At 41.2% G+C, this 25,664-nt stretch overlaps 1 protein-coding gene across 7 annotated transcripts in view; it reads right to left on the bottom strand.

Moving 5' to 3' along the window:
• OSBPL1A (oxysterol binding protein like 1A) overlaps nt 1-25,664 on the bottom strand; it is a 220,353-nt gene that overhangs the window by 26,355 nt on the left and 168,334 nt on the right. For all 7 annotated transcript variants that reach the window (XM_028162694.2, XM_028162696.2, XM_028162695.2 and 4 more), the window contains one exon: nt 10,214-10,289. In XM_028162694.2, the coding sequence (XP_028018495.2) occupies nt 10,214-10,289 (76 nt within the window). The remainder of the gene's footprint in view (nt 1-10,213; nt 10,290-25,664) is intronic.

Raw genomic sequence — 25,664 nt, 5'->3', positions numbered from 1 at the left:
AATAGAATAGAGAGCCCAGAAATAAATCCATGCATTTATGGTCAATTAATTTCTGCTAAAGGAGCCGAGAAAATACAATGGAAACAATCTAAGTGTCCATCAGTGGATGAATGGATCAAGAAAATGTGGGTGTGTGTGCATGCATATGTCTATGTGTGTATATATATACACACGCACACAAATATATACATACACACACACACACAATATTACTTGGCCTTATAAAAGAAGGCCATTCGTGGCAACGTGGATGAACCTGGAGGGCCTTATGCTAAGTGAAATAAACCAGATAGACAAACACTGCATGGTATGGTATCACACATATGCGAACCTTCAAAAAAAAAAAAAAAAGTTGAACCAATAAAAACACAGTAGAAAGTCGCTGCCAGGGGCTTCAGGGTGGGGAAAATAGGGAGAAATTGGTAACAGGGTATACACTTTCAGTTATAATATGAATAAGGTCTGACGATCTACTGTATAACATGGTGACATGACTACAATTGATAACACTGTTTTGTGTAGATGAAATTTGTTAAGCGAGTAGAACTTAAATGTTCTCACCAAAAAAAGGATACATATGTGAGGTGCTGGATGTGTTAATTAACTTGATGGGGGGAATCCTTTCACAATGTATACATATATCCAATCATCTTGATGTAGACTTTAAATATTTGTCAATTATATCTCAAAAAAATAATCCACCAAGATTGTCTCTCTAAAGCAACTTGGCTATATAGAATATGCATATAGAAATAAAATTGTTTCAAAATAGCTTTTTAAAAAATTTTAATTTAGCACCTACTAGGTGCCAGGCACTGTTTTAGACACTGGATTAAAAGTCTCATTATAGCCAATTCTGACCTGGAATGCCCTACTCTCTTCCCTTAACTCTTGTATCCCCTCTCCGGTAGGATTTCAAGAGAGTTCAAGTCTCTCCTCCTCGACTATTCCAGTACTCATTGATTTCTCGTCTCTTCCAGCTCCTGGAGCACCAGAATCTGTATCACACAATTTAGCATCTGATCACAGATTATACAGCCTGCTGCTATGTCAGGAGTACTAACCAGCTTATCTTGCTAACTACACAGTACTACAATTCCTGAGGGGAGGGATAATATCTTATACTCCGCCTGCATCCTCATCACCTCAGGGAGAGCAGAGCACATTGCAGGGACCCCTACCCTATGTGCTCCTGTATGCTTCCACTGCCCCCTGAGTTTAATCCTATTTGGGCATTTATCACAGTGCACTAGACTCTCATGACTCTTTCACTGGAATACAAACTCCCTGAAGTCAGAACCCTCTTGTTTAATGATGCACATAGTTCACATAGCAAAATGAGTAAAAAAGTAGGTTACAAAGCAACATGTTCAAAAATATTTTAATTTTGTAAAATGCATGTTTTATAGACAAATATTAGAAGGTAGTAGCACCCAAAAGTTAACAGTGGTTGACTGTAGGCGTTGGTAGTCCAGGTAATGTAACACTTTCAGCCTGGCAAAAGGAAGGGGTGGGGAAGCCGACATCCCCACACCGCAGAAAGTGGACGCCTTACGACGTACACGCTGACACTATGCTCATCATAAAACAGACAAGAGAAAAGCACGACGGGAAAAGAGAACAACAAAACAGACTCAGGTTAGTCCAGTCCTGGGTTCCAGAGACAGTAGAGCGTTGTGGTTAAAGGAGTGCCTTCTGAACAGAAGGCACACCGGTGGCTGCCAGGGCTGGGGGGTAGGGAGGTGGGGAGCTGTTGTTTAAGGGGCGCAGAACGTCAGTTCCACGAGATGAAAAGAGTTACATGGGTGGTAACGGCAGCACAATGTGAATGTACAAACGCCACTGAACTGCACGCTTAAAAATGGTTAAAATGGTAAATACTGTGTTCTGTGTTTTACCACAATTGAAAAATAAAAGAATGGGCTCTGAGAGCACACGCCCCTTGCTACCTGATGCTTGCATCACTATGCGTCCCTCACCTCTCTGCCAAATGAGGGCTTCATTATGTACCTCACAGGGCCTGTCAGGATTAATCAGTTCACACAAAACACTCAGAACAGGCATACGTTAAGTGAGCAATAAATGTTAGCTATGATCATTATTATTAATAGTACATTCAAGATCGCCAAGTCCTCCAAGGCCGTGTAGAGGCAAGGCGGCTTTGGAGGCTGGGATACCTCATCCTGTCGCCTGGGCAGCCGAGCTGCAGAGAAGGCACTCAGATGGCAGCGTGGCTTGAGTTCCAACCTTAAAAGGTGAAGAAGTGAGGGAAGGACACCTGTTCCCCCCGGAGCCCCAGCCAGAAGGCATCGCGTAGTCCCCGCTGCTGAGGCTCTCGCTGCTGGCTGGCTGTCCCGTCCAATCGCCAAGATGACAGGGGTTCACCAGGGTGGCAACATGAGCCCTGACCCGTGACAGTATGTGACATAAATGATGCCATTTCTGGCTCTGCTCTCTTGTTTTCTACATTTCGCTTTGTCATGCACAACAGCAGGGTGAGATTTATTTTAAAGGAATTTAAAGGATTTATTCATTAAAGGAATGAAGAACTTTATATAAGTTTGATTCTGAACTTTTTTCCCTAAAAAGTACTAGACTATTAAACACTCACTGAGGGAATAAGAGACATGCTGGGGGGTGACAAGGCATTTCGCGCTTCTGTCATTACGGCGGCTCAAATGGGAATCCAGGCCTAGGGACTTATCTTTCATCTCTATAGCGACGCTGTATACGTTGCCATACCCTCACATAATCTCCCTGAGAAAATATGCGAGCAAGAATGGGACAGTCACGTTGTCCACTAGCCATTGGCTGCTCACCACCAGTTGGCTTGACTTCACATGAGTCAGCAAGTCAATGAACTAGTGGTTTGTCAACTCTGGAAACCAAGGTACAAAGGACATGGTTTTATCACCCATTCAATGGGCAGACTATTTTTTAATCATTTGAAAAGCTCCCAAAATTCTGAAAGGGTCTTTAAATCCAATTTTATAATCTAGAATAATTTAAACACCTTCCTGCTTCTTTTAGTAACTCAGAATGTAAGCATTCAAGGAAATGAAAAGGCACATTTGTGGCCCAGGTAATAGACACAGAGTGGAAGGGACAGAAAAAGGCCTGAGGGAACATATACACATAGATCCAGATGGCCATAAAAACCACCTTGACTGCACAGAAGAAGTCTAACATGCTATTTAAAATACAGCAATGGACTTGCAATTTTTTGCCTCTGTTAGTCTGTACAATTATTGATATTTTAATTGTTAAAATCTACAGTTCCCTGGATATGTAATGAAAAAACTCGGTGATACAAACTATATTTCATTCCCTCTTGGAAATTCACATAGACACCGTTTTTACTTACAATACAATGAAGTTTGGTATTGGATTCGTTAGATACTGTATACAACTACTTAGTACTGCATATATTCCAATAATAGGAAAAGCAACAATGTGTATTATGAAGGTCAAGTTTCAGGAAGAAACATGAGCTAGAATACTTTTATCACTGAGAGCTTCAGTCAGCTGGAAAAATTAAATATTTATGCCAGGCAATTCTATCTTGTGACCCAGCTAAAAGCAAAGTTTAAATGTATCCATACAAATTAATAGCAACTAATGATGAAACTGAAGAAACTCTTAATTGCAGTTGCTCATCAGCTGACAAACTGAGAAGAAGACAAAGAGAAGGCTGCTTTGTCACTTGAGCACTATATAAACAAACAAGGCCAAGTTTGATCCCCACTGAAGTGGAAAATATCTTATATGTGTAACGCCGAGCACCGTAATGCCCAACTGTGCAAATATTTAAGACCTGGGTTAGAGAGAGCAGCTCAGCGTCGGTCTCAAGCTAAGTCTGCCGGTGGGCAGGGTCCTCACCCAGGTGTGCGGCCCAAGCACTAAGTGGGCTTCTAGGCTCTTCACTCTTGGGCAGGCGCTGGCAGCAGCCTTGGCTCTGGGCCTTGGATGTGCCTTCTGTGACACCAGCGTGGCACTGGATCCTCCCTCCACAACAGCCCCAAAGATGTAAAACTTTACCTTCTTCCATGTAAGGGCCTTGGAGGGCCAGAAGTCTCTTTCCCATCTTGGGCTACTCAGTCCCTTCCCTCTCCACAAGATGTCTATCATCTATTAGTTTACCATCGCATGAGAGGTTCTTGCCATCTGAATACACTGATCATGCCCAAAGCAGTCACACCAAGACCTTGCAAGTCAGCCCTTGGGGACCACTCTGGTCGAGCAGTCTGAACAAGCCTGCTGCTCTGACACCTTTTGCTGTTGGTTACACCACTGTTCCTCGGGTCTCACAGACCAGCCCCAGAGAACACAACACCCAGAAGCAAAGGAACTATGCACAGGAAAGGGGTGTCTGCATGTGAACCGAATGAACCACACTGTGGGCAACTGGGTGCAACCAGTGGTAAAAACAGGGAGAAAAAGACAAGAAAAGCTTTGAGGGAAAAGACAAACAGATATTCCTTTCCCAGTCTTCCTGTCTCGGAGCTGAATTTTTTCAGAGTTGGGAGGCCGTGTGAGTCCTCTCGATGGACAACCACTAGGTGGGAATGTGGCAGGACAACTAAGGCGCTGGCTGGAAGCCTGGACCAGGTCCACGGTCTCCACACTGTAGTCACTCAGGGTACCCCGTGACTGTGGGCAGGGATGAATGCTTTAGGGGAACCGATCTGCAGGTGCTCAGCCCTCACACGCACTCCTGCCTAAGAACCGACAGGCCAAGAACGCACCTGCGTCGGACGTCACGCTGTTGCTGTTTTCCCACGTCTTCTTTTAAAATCGCCCTTCTTTTACTTGGGGTCGGGGGGAGACACCCCTTACACCATCCTGAATTCTAGTATAGCAGTCTTGCTCTGATGCGTAAAAACCTTCAGGGCACCGAGTGAAGGGAGGTTTAGAAATACAGTACTGGTACAAGGAAGCCTCTTAAATCAAGGCACTGTTGCTCTGCAGGACGGCTCCCCGACTTTCCTGTTTTCGTTAAGGCAGAGACCTGACATCGGAAGCTCTTCCAGTCACCTCTCCCCCGTTGGGATATTCTGATTTCAGATCATTATAGAGTGAGGTGGTAGAGATGACAAATTTTGTTTAACTACTTTGCTTCTTCTGCCTCCTGTCTCTTAAGTCAGTATTTATAATGTACCAGTTTGGGCAAAGCTCCAAATCTTATCTAGAGCTGTATCTGGCTTATATTTAGAATTCAAGAATGGGACAGTTGTCACAGTGACATATACCAATGTGTTTATCTGAACCCAAAAATAACATCACAGCCCTGACAGTGAGCTGACCCGGGACGCGTCTGGTTGTGAGGTCACGCGGCAGACATTCTGCATCAAGGGGATGCGATGAATCTGAGGTTTTGAGAGAAAACATTTAAAGTGCATGATAAGATAAGAAGCATTTCATGAAAAAAGATTATATTGGCAAGGTGCGTTTCAGGGAAAATATTTCAGTTTTCCCAACCGCCCCCTTCTCAATATTGCAAGGTATATCTGAGTGAGAGGACACAGTTACAGAAACCGAAGTTGAGAGCCCTGGTAAAGCTTCTCCACTCCATTTCCCAGAGACCCAGATGCCCATGACTCCAAAGGAAGGTAACAAGACCTCTTGCAAGTTAGAGTTTTCAAATGTTTCCAATAACACTGAAGGAAGTCCTACCGAGTTGCCAATTTATGGATCATAAAAAATTATTTTTGATGGATAATATATTACCATCCGATTTTTGACATATAGTCAGGAAAAGGTCAAAGAACTGAATGACATTGCTAGATACTAAAAAAAACACAGAACTCCTACTTCCCATCTGTCTATTAATATGAGCAAGGCTTCTTAATCCTTGAATCTATTAAAAAAAAAAGAACTGTTACTGAAAATCCTGCCTCATTCTAGCAATGTGTGATATTCATTCTCAGATATCTCAGCCAAAGTGAAAAAATCCTTTTTATGAATAACATTTTAGCTTTTATGTTATACTTTCATAAATTTTGTAATGTTTGTTATTTTGATCACTCATGTAAGAATAACTTAAAACTTTTAGTACTGAAGTCTTATGGCCATAAAATATAAATTTTTAAATTTTAATTTAAATACGTATTCTTGTGATAGTGAAGTACGATATGGTAATCAAAATACCTTCAAAGATGAAAAAAATTAGGTTAGGGTAATATTCTATAGTAAATATGGAATGGAAATAGGAGTTAAAGGAGCAAACGAGAACTATAACATTTTCAACTCTTATATTCAAGTCTCTATGGAATTTGGTTGCACTGGATACCTTTCTGAATGATACAACATTTTCACTTTAATAACTCGGTATTTAAAATATAATAGACCTTCTTCACCCTCTTATAATAATCTAACACTAATATTCTATGACTCCAAGACATTTAGCAGACGTGGTCTCAGGTGCAGGCGCCTACTCAAAATTTGTGCCTGGACGCCTCGTTTGCCTCACCCTGGTGCTGGCCCTGGTTTCCAAAGTCACTAAGTATGGACACCCATGACCTAGCCTCTGGGTGTGTCCTGCTGACAAATCCTAAAGGGATGGGAGAGAAGAGGAGAAAGAAAACAGGGGAGACAGAAGACAATGGGATTATGAGACTAGAGTCCTTTAACAAAAGGACAATGGGAGTAAGGAAATAAGGAACAAAGAATTCAAACTACTAACCAACATCAAGTATTAATTCTGAGATGGGAATCTGTTTGGTAAATGCTTCAATCACAGAGAGATTTAGGATTTAATTCCAGTTACGTATTCATTTCATGCAGTATAACCCAACATTTGGTAACATAATCCTGTGCAAAACAGACTGGGAGAAAAAAGGGTGCCACTAGTTTTGGAAATCTAAGTCTCTATATTCATTTTAGAAAAAAAGCAAGTCAAATGTGTATGTATGTGGCAGTGGAGGATGGAGCAAGGTGAGCCCGGCTGGAGAAGGTGCTGCAGGGCACCGAGGCCCAGGATGACAAATGCCTGAAGACACTGACTTTCCTACCTGAGAAAGATGAAGTTATACCTCGACCATACATGGCAGGTAAGCACCTATCATGTGTTCTTAAAAGCCGTGTCTTAAGGGATTAATGATACTATGCCATAAAACTGTATCATCAGAAATAAGGGGCACTGATTTCTGAAAAAGTTGGCACCAGACCCCAGCTGAGTGTAGAACTGGGAGGTTTCCAGCAGGATGCCCACACTCCCCACTCCGATCTCGTATGCTCCTCAAGTCGACAGAGACATCATGAAAAGCTACGGTTCAATGTCAGATTTCCTCTGCTACTTTTAAGACTTATTATTATAAAATTAAGAAACTGGCAATGTGAAGCTATGGGAAAAGCCAGCTGAAGGGTATGTCCATGGCTTCTGTAACTGAGATATACCCACACAGAAAGGCCCTGGAGTGAAGTATTTGGATTATTAAGTGTAATAGAATCATGAAAGTGCAATGGGGGGGGGGGTTAAAAAAATGCCTTCACTTTGAAGTTAACTTCACTTTGAAGTTAATAAAATCTACGGATACTAATATCTTCTAATTTTTTAGCTATTTTCCTCGCAGTTGGGGGTAGGAGGAGGCAGATATAAGAGGGGTCGATACCAAAAATTATTAAAAATTTTTATTCTGGTGATGTTATTTGCATTTCTCTCTCAAGATACACTGCACTTTAAATCTCTATTGTGCTCAACACTCACCCCCTTGGACTGATTCCGCTGCCCATGAGAGGGGAGACATGGTGCCCCAAGAACAATAACTTCCAAATGCCAGATAACTGCCTTTCAATCACATTAATAAATATTAATAATTATTCATCTAGAATGTTAGTCTCTTATAAAACCTCAGCAGAAAATACCTTCCCAAAATATTACCTCCCCTGCAGCTCTTTCTCTGTGATTTATTCAGAAAGTTCTATAGATACAAGTTTCAAAACATTCCACGGTGCCCTTTCAACCCAAACAGCTCTGCTTTTATTTGCTTTATTTTGTTATGATTCAGCCTGTCTATTTGCACAAACAGTTCCACACCTAAAAATAAAGGTAAAACCATCCTTCTAGAGAAATAGGGCATCTTTCGAAGTACGACAGGCAGAAGCATGACATTATTTCCCGTCTTTTAAAAGAATGGATAGTTTCCATTTAGACAGAATGCTTGCTTTAGACATAAACTAGACAATTATCAGTCACTAGCCTGAACAAACTCATGACAATACCACTAAATCCGACACCCAGTGAGACAGGAGATAGTAGGTGACAGACTCAAGCAACAGAAATACAGAAAGCTGTACTTTCCACGATTGCCAAAAAGACTAAACCACATCTGCAGTTTTCATACCCATTCTGTTGACTCAACAGCTTTAGACAAATGTGGTACCAATTCTACAGTAACTGTGGGTTTCATTCATTAGCAGGTTACAAAATCAGTTTAATGAGTTGGAATCAGCATTAATCTAATATAATAGAAAATATCATTTATTGTAAGGATGAGTATTCTTTTGTGGAACTGGTTTTCATTTTAAACACACATGCATATGTACATATTTACATACTGGATCTCAATGATAAATATGTTTACTAAGGCCTTGAAAAATATTAACTCTGTAGGATATAATTTTTTGTCCTGAAAATTTCAGTTAAGAGACTAATATGTATAGTTATTTTATTTAAGAATATATACATTTGTCTAGATACATTTAGTTTGTCCTGATGAAACTTAGTAAAATCAAAATGGAATTAGAGCCCAGGTATTCTGATTCTCAAGTGTGATTAACTGTTGATAATAATGTTGAGCATTAAGCTAAACCAGGGTCTGTCCTGGCCACTTTATATAAATTATCTTATTTATCTCTCAATACAGCTATAAGGTACAAATTACTCTCCTAACTTTACTCAGGGAAGCAAGGCAACTGGCCTAGGGTCTCACAGACAGGAGGCGGCAAGGCTGGGATAAAGCCCATTATCCAGCTACAGATCCTTCTCTCCATGCAGTAGGATCAGAAAATATTTGTTTGAAATAAATGTTTCTGGGGCTTCCCTGGCGGCGCAGTGGTTGAGAATCTGCCTGCTAATGCAGGGGACACGGGTTGGAGCCCTGGTCTAGGAAGATCCCACATGCTGCAGAGCAACTAGGCCCGTGAGCCACAATTACTGAGCCTGCGCGTCTGGAGCCTGTGCTCCGCAACAAGAGAGGCCGCGATAGTGAGAGGCCCATGCACCGCGATGAAGAGTGGCCCCCGCTTGCCGCAACTAGAGAAAGCCCTCGCACAGAAACGAAGACCCAACACAGCCAAAAATAAATAAATAAATTAATTAAAATAAATGTTCCTGGAATTAGCTCCTTGGAAATTACATTTAGGAAGTCTCAGATGACATTACCCCATGTAGAGAAGAGGGGCATTTGAAAAATGCCAACGTGCGCACACCAGCAGCCAGAAGGATTTCAGGCATCAGAATGAAAATGTTCAGAAAGTGACTATACTTCCCAGTACAAGGCAAGTTCTTGGAGTACTCAGGCTGCACATTAAATTGCAAAATTAAGAAACATAATCTCCAGGCAGATTCTTTAGCAGTTCAGGACTCACATGTTTTAAAATTTTCATCATTCTAGTTGGTCAAAGGTCATGCTAGAAGAATTAAGAGAACTTTACTCAGAATCCTAGCCTGACTGTCGTCAGGGTGGTGACGTGGACTACCATTTTAAAGGGAATCTAAGGATTTATGTAATAGTAAATTTTGCCATCCGTCACCCTCCCCCGCAAAATCAGATCCACCTGCACAGATAACTAAGCTGGGACACATTCCAAATATCTAACATACACCACACTTACAAGGTACCAAATATCTAACACACACCACACTTACAAGGTACAAAAACCTGCTCTGTGCACAGAAGCGTAAGTGAAATTATATTCTATACTGTGGGGACTGTTCTTTTTGAGCCTTTCTGGGTAACTCTATAGGGAAATACAAATGTGGAGCATTTTCTTTTTCTACTTTCTTACAATGAAAAGTCACATTAAATGGCATAAAAAGTGGTTCAAATTCTGTGAGGAAAACCTAATATAAGACTTTTCCTAATTTCTGATTCTCAAAAGTTTTCATAAACATTGTTGTGCATCACTTTTATGCCAACGTTAGGATTCCCTTCTAAAGGATATGCATGAAACACCTATCAGCTTAATATTATAGAATTGATAGTTAATTTACCATTCCAATACATTTTCTGAGGATGCTCCAGATGCTGAAGTCATTTCTGGAAAACATAGGGGAGGGCAAGCTTGTTCTGAAAAAAAAAAGAAAACAAAAATAAAGACTTAATTTTAATACCACTGGCATTAGGAAAAAAGCTACTGTCAATAATCTGAGAGCCACAGGCATACATGTATAGAGACACCATAAAAACGCGCAACATGTACATATGGCCAACAGGTACATGAAAAGATGCTCAATATCACCAGTCATTAGGGAAATGCAAGTTAAAACCGCAATGAGATATCACCTCACACTTGTTAGAATAGCCAGAAAGACAAGGGATTACAAATGCTGGCGTGAATGTGGAGAAAAGGGAAGGTTGTGCACTGTTGGTGGGATTGTAAGCTGGTACAGCCACTACAGAAAACAGTATGGATGGTCCTCAAAAAATTTAAATTGAACTCCCATATGATCCGGCAATTCCACTTCTGGGAATATATTAAAAGGAAATGAAAATACTAACTTGAAAAGATGTCTGCACCCCCATGTTCACAGCAGCATTATTTACAATAGCCAAGACATGGTGGTATGAAATCAATCATTTAAGAAAATGTGGTATGTGTATCTCTCTCCATCTCACACACACACACACACACACACACACGGAATATTATTCAGCCATAAAAAATGAGGAAAACGTACCATTTGCAACAAAACTGATGGACCTTGAAGGCATTATATTAACTGAAATAAGTCAGACAGAGAAAGACAAATACTATATGATCTCACATGTGGACTCCAACAACAACAAAAAACCAACATCAAACTCAAAGAAAAAAGATGAGATTTGTGGTTGCCAGAGGTGGGGCTGAAGAGAAAGGGAATTGGACGAAAGTGGTCAAAAGGTACAAACTTCCGATTATAAGATAAATAAGTACTAGGGATGTGATGTACAACATGACTATAGTCAACACTGTAAGACGTAAGATATACCGTAGTCGTTAAGAAAGTAGGTCCTAAGAGTTCTCATCACCAGGAGAAAAAAAATTTTTCTTTTTATTTTATCTATATAAGCTGATGGATGTTAACTAAACCTACCGTGGTGATCATGTCACAATATTGTGAAATGTAATATACATGTAACTCAAACCATCGTGCTGTGCACCTTAAGCTTAGTGATGTGTATCAATTATTTCTCAATAAAAGTGGAAAAAATGTGCACAGACAGGATAAAATAGGGTCCATCTGGGCTTGTATCCCTATTCACTGCTATTTTGGGCCCTGAAAAGTTCCACAGCAGATCAACTGGCCCCACGTCTTCGGAATCGTGCTGATCCGAATCCTCCTAATCCTCCTGTGTTGGTGTCCAGCTGCTTAAACCACCTCAGAAGTACACTGTCCTTTCATGTGCTGGCATATCTGACCTGCTGTTTGGTCCAAGACAGACCTATCATACTCTGATACTCAATAAATTACTCTAGTAGCTGTTAAATAGTGGAAACAAAAAATGTCATTACAGAACCTAGCTTCAGGTTTTTAAGAAATTAATTGTATCGTATCAGTACTTTCCCAAAGATGCTGATATTGGACCAAACTCAGCAACTCTGGATGGACTGGAAAACCCTTTGCAAATTAACCTCTACAGAAGGAGCGTTTCCAAAGCCTCTGCAGGGGTAAGGAAACAGCCAAGAGAAGGGCGGCTGTCGGTGGCAAAGGGTCTGTGGCTCAGATGAATAGCACACTGAGCTCAGGCATCCTGAGGCCTCAGCACCACCAGGGGCAGGAGTGGGAGGTGCCCGGAAAAACTTCCTGAAACACCATTATAATAATGCCTTCTTTTTCATTATCTTAGGTTCTGGCCAGGGATGCTGGTTATCCAGGTGCTGTTTGAAATATACCCATGTACCTAAAATATTAAAGAAAATGTTAAATTAAAATTTTTATCTTCTAAAGAATCTCTATTCTATAAACTGATTAATTTGAATTACAGGAGTTAATCAAATTTTAAGTTTTTAAATAAATAATATTTTAAGATCCTCTGTGGTAAAATCTTTCTGATTTTTCCTTTTCTTAGGAACACTCACTGCTCATTTGGTAGATTCGTCATCTACCCAATCTGCTGGATAAGTGGCCACAGATGGTATTTAAATCACATTCTCTACAATCCAAGACTATCAATCTCAGTGACATGAACAACTGAATCCAGGGACAGAACCCTTGCCATTACCTACCATTTACATGTAGAATATAGTTTCAGAGATGCATACCAACTAAATTTTTCATCTCTTGTCTATTATAAAGTCAGTCAGAAATGTAACATATTATCTAGGAAGTTATGAGTCCAAAATAAGTTTTGTGAAGACTGAATAAGGGGCTCTAATTCCCCCCAACAAATGCTTACATTAAATGCATATGTATACATTACTATTCTGATTAAAGGCAAGAATAGCAGAAAAACAAGAAATATTTTGGAAGCAAGAAAGCAGAAGAGACATCCAAGCTTTATTTTTATTCTCAATTTAGAAAGCATCACAGGGTTGCCAGCCAAGAATCCCACCCAGAAATAGCCTGTACTCATTTTTGTGCACATAACGCTTTGTGGTGTTCTATGAAAATGTAATTACTCATTAATGAGGCCAGATAATCTGCAACCTGAGTTATCTATTCTGGAACACAACCAGAAAGCAGAGGTGAAGGGAAAGGGCCATCACGGAACCCGTGCTGTCTTCTTGCGTAGGACACGCAGAGCCAAATGCAAACCCTCCTTCAGACCACATGGTGCGTAACACACTGACGAGAAGCAGCAAGAGAACACCAGCCCACACGGCCATGCAGGAGCCGGGGCCCAAGTAAACGACCACAGGGCTGCTGACTGCATCTAAATCGATAGCATGAGGAGGCTGCCAAAAGAACAGAGCCAGAACATTCCCAAGGGCAGCTCTGCAAAGGTCAGACCACAGCTGGGATTCAGACCCATGTGCCACTTTGAAAAGGAGGACTCATGAGAGGCCAGGCAAAGGTGTCTGGAGAACAGCTCTTATAAGCAATGGCTGAAGGAAACGTGTGGTCTAGAAGAAACAGAAGAAACTGGAGGTCTGGGAACAGGGGACGTGACGGAGGTGTCAGGGCATTTAGAGGACGGGGCCAGGGGGGCAGGAGTAAACCCATCCACACACCCACAGCCCCACCGCAGTCCCTGCACCCCTCTGCCTGCTTCGTCTTTCTCCACAGCACTGATCATCACGTGACGCACTGCAGGGCAGCCCTGAGTATCTGCTGACTACGTCCCCCAAATATAGTACATAAGCTTCCAGAGGACTCGCGTTTCATCTACTGCTGTACCTCATTGTCCAGGACAAGCCTAACACAGGGGAGAAGTTTAAGTATTTGTTGAATGAGCTTTGGAATGTATAAGGCCTTTTGGTATACATTATCGCTTTCAAAAAGAATATGGTTTATCTTGTGCTACTGAAGACATTAGGACTAGGACTCTTGGTGGAAGTTACAGGACACCTAACGTAAAGCTAACATAAACTTAATATAAATATAACATAAAGCTAACATAACAGCTACCATAAAGTATAACCTGTCTTATAATTAATTCCAAATAGGGGAGACAAGAGAGTCTCAACAAGGAAGTGTTTCAAACAGATGCTGGAGGATCCCTTTCAGTCACGGCCCAGAAAGGCATTCCTGCACTGGGTGGGAAGTTGGTCTCCATGAGCTGGGCCAGGGATGTTGCTAAACATCCCACAGGAAACAAGACAGGTCTCCACAACAAAAAGTTATCCAGCCTCTAATGGCAGCAGTGCCACAGTTGAGAAACCTGTCATAGAAATACAACTAGAGCTTCATAGATAATTTTAAATTTTGTAGTGGCTTTATTAAAAAAAAAAAAAAAGTAAAAAGGAACAAGATAAATTAATTTTAACAATATATTTGATTTAACCCAATATGTCCAAAATATCAGCACTTCAACATGTAATCAATATAAAAATATTAATGAGATATTTTATACTTTTTCCCATACCACGTCTTCAAAATCCAATGTTGATTTTACACTTAGAGCACGTCACAAGTTAGCTACTAAATTTTTAACAAAGTGAAATGTAGTCTTACCAAAGCAATAAAGTTATGTTTAATGGCAAAATATTTTATACTGCTTCGTTTTTACAAACTATGTTACAAAATTAACATAATAAACCTATATTAATTAAAATTAAATAAGACTACAAATTCAGTTTCGTGCTCACACTAGCCACATTTCAAGTATTCAAAAATCACCTGTGGCTACAACTGGACATAATGGATTTCTGTGATTACTTCTGAAAACAAAAGGATAGGAATGCTCTCAGATTATGGAGGAAGATCAAAAAATTACTCAATTACAAGAGTCTAAAGTCAATGAGAAGCAAAACAGTCCACAGCCCAATCATCAAGAAAATGCTAAATCTGCAGTATTATTTAAACTAGAGAGAATAGATTTTTTAAAATTAGGTAGATTAAAATTTTTTAAAATGATTTATACTGAAAAGGATATATTTCTATATTTTAAATTTTCACTCCTTCCATGGTGGGGCGGGGAGGCGGGTAAGAATTCCCTAATGATCTTGGATGAGGAGATGCTACTCCAGGCAGAAAACAGAGCAGTGGCAGGCAGGCCTCAGAATTCCAGGCTGAGAGCACAGATCAATTATTCTCTTCCCTTTGAGTTGATCTGAGAGTCATTATCCTGAATTCTATGCTTCCTTTTTCCCTTCACACAGAGAGAAAACACCCTGTACCAGGGACTGAGAGTGATGCACCCCGGCTCTATTTTCAACCATACAGATGCCGCTCTGACTACGGACACAACGACACAATGACTGGTCTTTAAGGGAAAGCTCCCATCCCACTCGCTTCATCTCCGTGATGCACGCGGCTCACCCGGCTGCCCTGCCACTGCACCACCGACACAGGGTGTACACAGACCCCGAGCTGAACCACGTTGACTTGTGAAGCGTGACTCACAAATGCTGTGCTGGGATCCCTTTGCTCCAAACACACTGCGCAAGTTCAGGAGATCACTGGCCCCCAGGTCTTTGGGAGATGCTTTTTTTTTTTTCTAAGATTTTTTTGGTGTGGACTATTTTTAACGTCTTTCTTGAACGTGTTACAATACTGATTCTGTTTTATGCTTTGGTTTTTTCAGCTGCGAGGCATGTAGGATCTTAGCTCTCCGACCAGGGACTGAACCAGCAGCCCCTGCACTGGAAGGTGAAGTCTTAACCACTGGACGGCCAGGGAAGTCCCTGGGAGATGCTTTTTTTTTTTTAAACATCTTTATTGGAGTAAAACTGCTTTACAATGGTAGTTTCTGCTGTACAATAAAGTGAATCAGTTATATGCATATATATCCCCATATCCCTTCCCTCTTGTGTCTCCCTCTCACCCTACCTACCCACCCCTCTAGGTGGTCGCAAAGCACCAAGCTGATCTCCCTGTGCCATGCAGCTGCTTCCCACTAGCTATCTATTTTACATTTGGTAGTGTATATATGTCCATGCCACCCTCTCACTTCATCCCATCTTACCCTTCCCCCTCCCCGTGTCCTCAAGTCCATTCTCTACGTCTCTGTCTTTATTCTTGTCCTGCCCCTAGGTTCATCAGAACCATTTTTTTTTAAGGTTCCATACATATGTGTTAGCATATGGTATTTGTTTTCCTCTTTCTGACTTACTTCACTCTGCATGACAGACTCTAGGTCCATCCACCTCACTACAAATAACTCAGTTTCCTTTTATGGCTGAGTAATATTCCATTGTATATATGTACCACATCTTCTTTCTCCATTCATCTATCGATGGATACTTAGGTTGCTTCCATGTCCTGGCTATTGTAAATAGTGCTGCAATGAACATTGTGGTACATGACTCTTTTTGAATTATGGTTTTCTCAGGGTATATGCCCAGTAGTGGGATTGCTGGGTCATATGGTAGTTCTATTTTTAAAGTTTTTAAAGGAACTTCCACACTGTTCTCCATAGTGGCTGTATCAATTTACATTCCCACCAACAGTGCAAGAGGGTTCCCTTTTCTCCACACCCTCTCCAGCATTTATTGTTTGTAGATTTTTTTGATGATGGCCATTCTGACCAGTGTGAGGTGATACCTCATTGTACTTTTGATTTGCATTTCTCTAATGATTAGTGATGTTGAGCATCCTTTCATGTGTTTGTTGGCAATCAGTATATCTTCTTTGGAGAAATGTCTATTTAGGTCTTCTGCCCATTTTTGGATTGGGTTGTTTATTTTTTTAATATTGAGCTGCATGACCTGCTTGTATATTTTGGAGATTAATCCTTTGTCAGTTGCTTCGTTTGCAAATATTTTCTCCCATTCTGAGGGTTGTCTTTTCATCTTGTTTACGGTTTCCTTTGCTGTGCAAAAGCTTTTAAGTTTCATTAGGGCCCATTTGTTTATTTTTGTCTTTATTTCCATTTCTCTAGTAGGTGGGTCAAAAAGGATCTTGCTGTGATTTATGTCATACAGTGTTCTGCCTATGTTTTCCTGTTAAGAGCTTTATAGTGTCTGGCCTTACACCCATTTTGAGTTCATTTTTGTGTATGGTGTTAGGAAGTGTTCTAATTTCATTCTTTTACATGTAGCTGTCCAGTTTTCCCAGCATCACTCATTGGAGAGGCTGTCTTTTCTCCATTGTATATTCTTGCCTCCTTTAGCAAAGATAAGGTGACCATATGTGCATGGGTTTATCTCTGGGCTTTCTATCCTGTTCCATTGATCTATATTTCTGTTTTTGTGCCAGTACCATACTGCCTTGATGACTGTAGCTTTGTAATATAGTCTGAAGTCCAGGAGCTTGATTCCTCCAGCTCCATTTTTCTTTCTCAAGATTGCTTTGGCTATTCAGGGTCTTTTGTGTTTGCATACAAATTGTGAAATTTTTTGTTCTAGTTCTGTGAAAAACGCCAGTGTACTGTGATAGGGATTGCACTGAATCTGTAGATTGCTTTGGGTAGTATACTCCTTTTCACAATGTTGATTCTTCCAATCCAAGAACATGGTATATCTCTCCATCTGTTGGTATCATCTCTCATTTCTTTCATCAGTGTCTTATAGTTTTCTGCATACAGGTCTTTTGTCTCCTTAGGTAGGTTTATTCCTAGGTATTTTATTCTTTTTGTTGCAATGGTAAATGGGAGTGTTTCCTTAATTTCTCTTTCAGATTTTTCATCATTAGTGTATAGGAATTCAAGAGATTTCTGTGCATTAATTTTGTATCCTGCTACTTTACCAAATTCATTGATTAGCTCTAGTAGTTTTCTGGTGGCATCTTTAGGATTCTCTATGTATAGTATCATGTCACCTGCAAACAGTGACAGTTTTAGTTCTTCTTTTCCTATTTGTATTCCTTTTATTTCTTTTTCTTCTCTGATTGCCATGGCTAGGACTTCCAAAACTATGTTGAATAATAGTGGTGAGAGTGGACATCCTTGTCTTGTTCCTAATCTTAGAGGAAATGCTTTCAGTTTTTCATCATTGAGAATGATGTTTGCTGTGGGTTTGTCATATATGGCCTTTATTATGTTTAGGTAGTTTCCCTCTATGCCTACTTTCTGGAGAGTTTTTATCATAAATGGGCACTGAATTTTGTCAAAAGCTTTTTCTGCATCTATTGACATGATCATATGGTTTTTCTCCTTCAATTTGTTAATAAGGTGTACCACATTAATTGATCTGCGTATATTGAAGAATCCTTGTATTCCAGGGATAAACCCCACTTGATCATGGTGTATGATCCTTTTAATGTGCTGTTGGATTCTGTTTGTATTTTGTTGAGGATTTTTGCATTTATGTTCATCAGAGATATTGGCCTGTAGTTTTCTTTTTTTGTGATATCTTTGTCTGGTTTTGGTATCAGGGTGACGGTGGCCTCGTAGAATGAGTTTGGGAGTGTTCCTCCCTCTGCTATATTTTGGAAGAGTGTGAGGACAGGTGTTAGCTCTTCTCTAAATGTTTGATAGAGTTCACCTGTGAAGCCATCTGGTCCTGGGCTTGTTTGTTGGAAGATTTTTAATCACAGTTTCAATTTCAGTGCTTGTGATTGGTCTGTTTATATTTTCTGTCTTTTCCTGAGTCAGTCTCAGAACATTGTGCTTTTCTAAGAATTTGTCCATTTCTTCCAGGTTGTCCATTTTATTGGCATATAGTTGCTTGCTGTAATCTCTTGTAATCCTTTGTATTTCTGCAGTGTCAGTTGTTACTTCTCCTTTTTCCTTTCTAATTCTCTTGATTTGAGTCTCCTCCCTTTTTTTCTTGATGAGTCTGGCTAATGGTCGGTTTATAGATTCTGTTTATCTTCTCAAAGAACCAACTTTTAGTTTTATTGATCTTTGCTATTATTTTCTTCATTTCTTTTTCATTTATTTCTGATCTGATCTTTATAATTTCTTTCCTTCTGCTAACTTTGGGGTTTTTTTGTTCTTCTTTCTCTAATTGCTTTAGGTGTAAGGTTACGTTGTTTATTTGAGATTTTTCTTGTTTCTTGAGGTAGGACTGTACTGCTACAAACTTCCCTGCTAGAACTGCTTTTGCTGCATCCCATAGGTTTTGGATCATCGTGTTTTAATTGTCATTTGTTTCTAGGTAATTTTTTATTTCCTCTTTGATTTCTTCAGTGATCTCTTGGTTATTTAGTAGTGTATTGTTTAGCCTCCATGTGTTTGTATTTTTTACAGATTTTTTCCTGTAATTGATATCTAGTCTCATAGCGTTGTGGTCAGAAAAGATACTTGATACGATTTCAATGTTTTTAAATTTACCAAGGCTTGATTTATGACACAGGATATGGTCTATCGTGGAGAGTGTTCCATGAGCACTTGCGAAGAAATTGTAGTCTGTTGTTTTTGGATGGAATGTTCTATAAACATTAAGTCCATCTTGTTTAATGTGTCATTTAAAGCTTGTGTTTCCTTATTTATTTTCATTTTGGATGATCTGTCCATTGGTGAAAGTGGGGTGTTAAAGTCCCCTACTATTATTGTGTTACTGTCGATTTCCCCTTTTATGGCTGTTAACATTTGCCTTATGTACTGAGGTACTCCTAGGTTGGGTGCATAAATATTTACAATTGTTATATCTTCTTCTTAGATTAATCCCTTGATCATTATGTAGTGTCCTTCTTTGTATCCTGTAATAGTCTTTATTTTAAAGTTTATTTTGTCTGATACGAGAATTGTTACTCCAGCTTTCTTTTAATTTCCATTTTCATGGAATATCTTTTTCCATCCCCTCACATTCAGTCTGTAGGTGTTCCTAGGTCTGAAGTGGGTCTCTTGTAGATGGCATATATATGGGTCTTGTTTTTGTATCCATTCTGCCAGTCTATGTCTTTTGGTTGGAGCATTTAATCCATTTATATTTAAGGTAATTATAGATATGTATGTTCCTATTACCATTTTCTTAATTGTTTGGGGTTTGTTTTTGTAGGTCTTTTCCTTCTCTTGTGTTTCCTGCCTAGAGAAGTTCCTTTAGCATTTGTTGTCAAGTTGGTTTGGTGGTGCTGAATTCTCTTAGCTTTTGCTTATCTGTAAAGGTTTTAGTTTCTCCGTCGATTCTGAATGAGATCCTTGCTGGGTAATCTTGGTTGTAGGTTTTCCCCTTTCATCACTTTAAATATGTCCTGCCACTCCCTTCTGGCTTGCAGAGTTTCTGCTGGAAGATCAGCTGTTAACCTTATGAGGATTCCCTTCTATGTTATTTGTTGCTTTTCCCTTGCTGCTTTCAATATTTTTTCTTTGTATTTAACTTTTGATAGTTCGATTAATATGTGTCTTGGCGTGTTTCTCTTTGTGTTTATCCTGTATGGTACTCTCTGCGCTTCCTGGACTTGATTGACTATTTCCTTTCCCATGTTAGGGAAGTTTTCAACTATAATCTCTTCAAATATTTTCTCTGACCCTTTCTTTTTCTCTTCTTCTTCTGGGACCCCTATAATTCGAATGTTGGTGCATTTAATGTTGTCTCAGAGGTCTCTGAGACTGTCATCGATTCTTTTCATTCTTTTTTCTTTATTCTGCTCCCTGGCAGCTATTTCCACCATTTTATCTTCCAGCTCACTTATCTGTTTTTCTGCTTCAGTTATTCTGCTATTGATTCCTTCTAGAGTTTTTTTTAAATTTAATTAATTAATCAATTAATTAATTTGGCTGCGTTGGGTCTTCATTGCTGTGCGTGGGCTTTCTCTCATTGTGGCGAGCTGGGGCTACTCTGTGTTGCAGTGCGCGGGCTCCTCACTGCGGTGGCTTCTCTTGTTGCGGAGCATGGGCTCTAGGCGCGCGGGCTTCAGTAGTTGTGGCACGCAGGCTCAGTAGTGGTGGCTCGTGGGCTCTAGAGCACAAGCTCAGTAGTTGTAGCACACAGGCTGAGCTGCTCCGCAGCATGTGGGATCTTCCCAGATCAGGGCTTGAACCCATGTCCTCTGCATTGGCAGGCAGATTCTTAACCACTGCGCCACCAAGGAAGTCCCTAGAGTATTTTTAATTTCAGTAATTGTGTTGTTCATCACTGTTTGTTTGCTCTTTAGTTCTTCTAGATCCTTGTTAAATGTTTGTTGTATTTTCTCCATTCTGTTTCCATGATTTTGGATCATCTTTATTATCACTACTCTGAATTCTTTTTCAGGTAGGTTGCCTGTTCCGTCTTCATTTATTTGGTCTTGTAGGTTTTTACCTTGCTCCTTTTGTCTGAAACATTTTTTGTCATTTCTTTCTTTTTTTTTTTTTTTTGATGGGTGGTGCTGTATTACTGTCAACCTTACTGGTTGCTTGGCCTGAGACGTCCAGCACTGGAGTTTGCAGGCAGGTGGATAGAGCCAGGTCTTGGTGCTGAGATGAGGACCTCCAGGAGGCCTCACTCTGATTAATATTACCTGGGGTCTGAGCTTCTCTGTTAGTCCAGCAGTTTGGACACAGAGTTCCCACCACAGGAGCTTGGTCCCAACCTCCGGCCTGGGAACCAAGATCCCGCAAGCTTCGTGGCGCATTAAAAAAAAAAAAAGAAAGAAAGAAAAGAGCAGTACAATATCAAAAAAACACAAAATTCGAAAGATAAAAAATATATTAGGAAAAATAAAACTATAATTGAAACACCTGTAACAAGGTAAAATAAGACCACAACAGAAAATAGAAAAACCAAAGGCGGGGGCGGGGGAACAAGCCAAAAAGCAAGAACAATAACAAAGGATAAAGAATAAAATAAAATTAGAAAAATAAAAGATTAGGAAAAATAAAAATATAAAAGAATCAACAACAATGAATCAACAAGGTATAACAGAACCCCAATCTAAAAAAAAAAGAAAAAGAAAGAAAAAAAAAAGAAAAAGCCTTGGCTATGCGGGTGGAGTTTAGGCGGGGGATGGAACTTAGGCAGGGGCGGGGTTTAGGGTGGGGCGGGGCCTATGCTTAGGACCTGCGGGGAAGGGGAGAGGCAGCACTCGGAAAGGGTGGCCTCTGGAGTGTGGAGTTCTGGAGTTTGGAGGTAGGGCGCTGAGTGAGGGTGTGTGGGTGGGGTTTAGGCCCAGCGTGTTGGAGGGGGTCTCAGAGGGGGTCTCTGAGTGTAGAGGTGGGGCCCTGGGTGGGGGTGTAGGGGCGGGGCTTGGGCTCGGTGCAGCAGGAGGGAGGCTCTGAGGGCAGAGGATTAGGACCAGGAGCCCAACATGTTCCCCGGTACCTAAGTAGACAGGGAAAGCACTGGCCCCGTTCCTTTCCATTCCTTCATGCCCCTCTCCCACTGTCTCCCCCTTCACCACTGGACCCCTAACTGTGGGTGGGTCCCACTGGGTGTAGGAACTCCTCCCCTCCCCCAGCCACCCCTCAGGGGGTGCCGGTCCCAGAGGTCCAGCCTTTACTTTTGGTCCCCTTCCCTCCCTCCCACTCCCTCAGGCCCTCCCCCTAGGCTGGAGGGGGCCTAGGTGGGCAGAGGATCAGGCCCGGGATCTCAGCAGGCTCCTGGCGGCCCAAGTGGGCAGGGGAAACCTGGCCACACTCCCTTTTGATCCTCTGCCCTCCCAATGGTTCCCCAATTTCCCCCTTCAGGCATGGGATCCCTTCCCCTCCCCCAGCCGCCCCTCAGGGGCTCCAGTCCTGCCCCACCTCCACCTCTCCTCCCCCTTCACACCCCCCATGTCCTACCCAGTCACTGGGGGTTCCTCCCGTCCCCTTAGGTGTCCATGGTCCCCCATCGGTGCCTGGTAGGTTCCCTAGTTGTGTGGAGACGTGAATTCCGCGTCCTCCTAGTACGCCATCTTGACTCCGCCCCCTGGGAGATGCTTTTGGACAGCAGCCACCACACGGGAGGCCCAGCCTGATGGAACCCTGCAAATTCATGAGACGTGCACAGACCCTCTCAACCCCCCTGCCCACACTGCCTTCTGCTCCTGCCTGTGGACTAGGAGGTTTGCTCGTGGAGACCCTTTGAAAAAGAGTAGAGAAGGATTATCACAAAGGCAGGCGACATGCAGCTTCGGCTGCAATTGGCCAGCAGGTGGTTCAGGTCTGCTTCTGTCTTCACGAGGCCAGTTAGCCCTTCTGGGTCTCAGGAATGGGCATGGACATGCCCCACAGAAATGCCAGCACATGCAGGTGGGGGCTCTCACGTGAGGACAGGAAAGAAGCACGGGAAGGGACCCAGGGCCGCAGCCCGTGCTCCTGCCCCGGCCTCCCTGCATAACCAGGGGCCAACCTCCAGCCAGGGGGCCATGGCTGGACGATCTGCCTCAGGGGGCAGCTACGTGTGCACTAAGAAAAGGGACAATCCAAGATGGACCTAGAGATTGTTCTACTGAGTGAAGTCAGACAGAGAAAGACAAATACGAATGATACTGTTATATGCGGAATCTTAATAAGTGGTACAAATGAACTTATTTACAAAACAGAAATAGAGTCACAGATGTAGAAAACAATCTCCTTGGGGAGGGATAAACTGGGAGATTGGGATTGACATATATACACTACTATATATAAAAGAGACAACTAATAAGGACATATTGTATAGCACAGGGAACTGGGAACTCTGCTCAATACTTGTAATGACCTATATGGGAGAAGAATCTAAAAAAGAGTAGATATATGTATATGTATAACTGATTCACTTTGCTGTAACCTGAAACACAACACTGTAAATCAACTATACTCCAATTAAAAAAATAAAATTAAAAAAAAAGAGCCTCCTGGAAATGAAGTTTCAGTTTCTTACCTGCACATTCATTTTAAAGAATTTTTAAAATTCTTTGTTATTTTGATAAAGTACAAACATATTAAGGTGAAAACATTCATAGCCATTGGTGATATCTGCCCACTGAATTAGCTTCTCAATTTGTAAGAGCTCCTGGTATATTATAAATATTCTATTCACCACCTATATTGCAGATAACTTTTTCCAAGTCTAACACTGGTCTTCTGATTATGTTTATGGTATAATCTGACAAAACCAAATCTACCTACCTGGGAAGACTATACATATTATGACCATAATGTATACATGAAACTTTAAATAAACAGCTATCTTCCAATATTTTCCATATGGACAAGATAAAAACACTCCACAATTGTATTAATAGTCACTCCAGAAAAAAAGGTACATCCCTTCATTCAGGGGTCCCCAGTCCCTGGGCCGTGGACAGGTACCAGTCCGTGGCCTATGAGGAACCGGGCTGCACAGCAGGAGGTGAGCAGCGGGCGAGGGAGAGAAGCTTCATCTGTATTTACAGCTGCTCCCTATCGCTTGCGTTACCGCCTGAGCTCCGCCTCCTGTCAGATGGGTGGCAGCATTAGATTCTCATAGGAGCACGAACCCTACCGTGAACTGCGCATGCGAGGGAGCTAGGCTGCTCGCTCCTTATGAGACATCTAATGCCTGATGATCTGAGGTGGAGCTGAGGTGGTGATGCTGGGACCCACTGGGGAGCAGCTGCAAGTACAGATTATCATTAGCAGACAGATCTGACTGCACAGAGACCATAATAAATCAACTGCTTACAGACTCATATCAAAACCCTATCTACGGGCTTCCCTGGTGGCGCAGTGGTTGGGAGTCTGCCTGCCAATGCAGGGGACATGGGTTCGAGCCCTGGTCTGGGAAGATCCCACATGCCGCGGAGCAACTGGGCCCGTGAGCCACAACTACTGAGCCTGCGCGTCTGGAGCCTGTGCTCCGCAACAACAGAGGCCGCGACAGTGAGAGGCCCGCGCACCGCGATGAAGAGTGGCCCCCGCTTGCCACAACTGGAGAAAGCCCTCACACAGAAACGAAGACCCAACACAGCCATAAATAAATAAAAAATAAATTAAAAAAAAAAAAAAAAACAACCCTATCTACCCTGAGTGGCAAATGAAAACAAGCTCAGGGCTCCCACTGATTCTGCATTACAGTGAGTTGTATAATTATTTCATTATATATTACAATGTAATAACAATAGAAATAAAGTACACAATAAACGTAATGCTCTTGAACCATCCCGAAACCATCCCCCCCACGCCCGGTCATGGAAAGACTGTCTTCCACGAAACGGGTACCTGGTGCCAAAAAGGCCGGGACCGCTGCCTTAATTCATAAAGTTTTATAATCTCGTTCTTACATTTTTAGAAATTTAAGTTCTAAATCAAAACCGAGTCAAGACACAACAGAAATAATCTTCCCAAGTATTTACCACATGGAAGTAAATATAATTAAATGGGGAAACAAGTATGTGGTTAATTTTTCAAATTACAATACATTATTATATTCCAGGTGAAAGAATCCACAGATAAAGAACAAGCCAGTCATCTACTCCCACCTCCAATACCAACATAATAGCCTGAAGTGCTCCCTTCCATACTTTTCTTCTTGCATAAGCATATACAAGTACATAGATTTTTACTGACATATTACCCTACAGGTCACATTATTTTTTCACTAAATAATAATTTAAGAGGATACCCCTTCAAGTTGATAGATATAAGTGTATCTATCTTTCTAATATCTTTATGCACAGGAACACATACACATAACTTTGTATCATGCACCCTGTTTCTAATGCAGTCTTTCTCCCCCGTTTTGTTCTTTTATGCTTGTCACCCCACTTCCTCTGCCACCACTGTACTACACTGTAACCCATGGTAAAAACCTGGTATGTATTTTTCTATACTTTTTTACATTTTCTCAAACAGTCTTAAACAGAGCGTGCATGTGTGCACACACAAAGCAGCTTTCTGACTTTAAAATTCCAAAATAGAATACCAGTTATATACACTTCTTTACAGTTTGCTTTTCCCATTCAGTACTTCGTGGAAATTTGTTCGTCAAATGGTAAACTAATTCTTTTAATGAATGAGTAATATTCCATGACGAGAATACTATATATCAAAACATATTTTGCCATCCTCCATGAAAGCCATTTACTGTTTTCACTCTTCTGCCAAAACAAACAA

The sequence above is a fragment of the Balaenoptera acutorostrata genome, chromosome 13, assembly GCF_949987535.1.
Source record: "Balaenoptera acutorostrata chromosome 13, mBalAcu1.1, whole genome shotgun sequence".
NCBI classification, from domain to species: domain Eukaryota; kingdom Metazoa; phylum Chordata; class Mammalia; order Artiodactyla; family Balaenopteridae; genus Balaenoptera; species Balaenoptera acutorostrata.
This window is presented reverse-complemented; position numbering and strand designations above follow the sequence as displayed.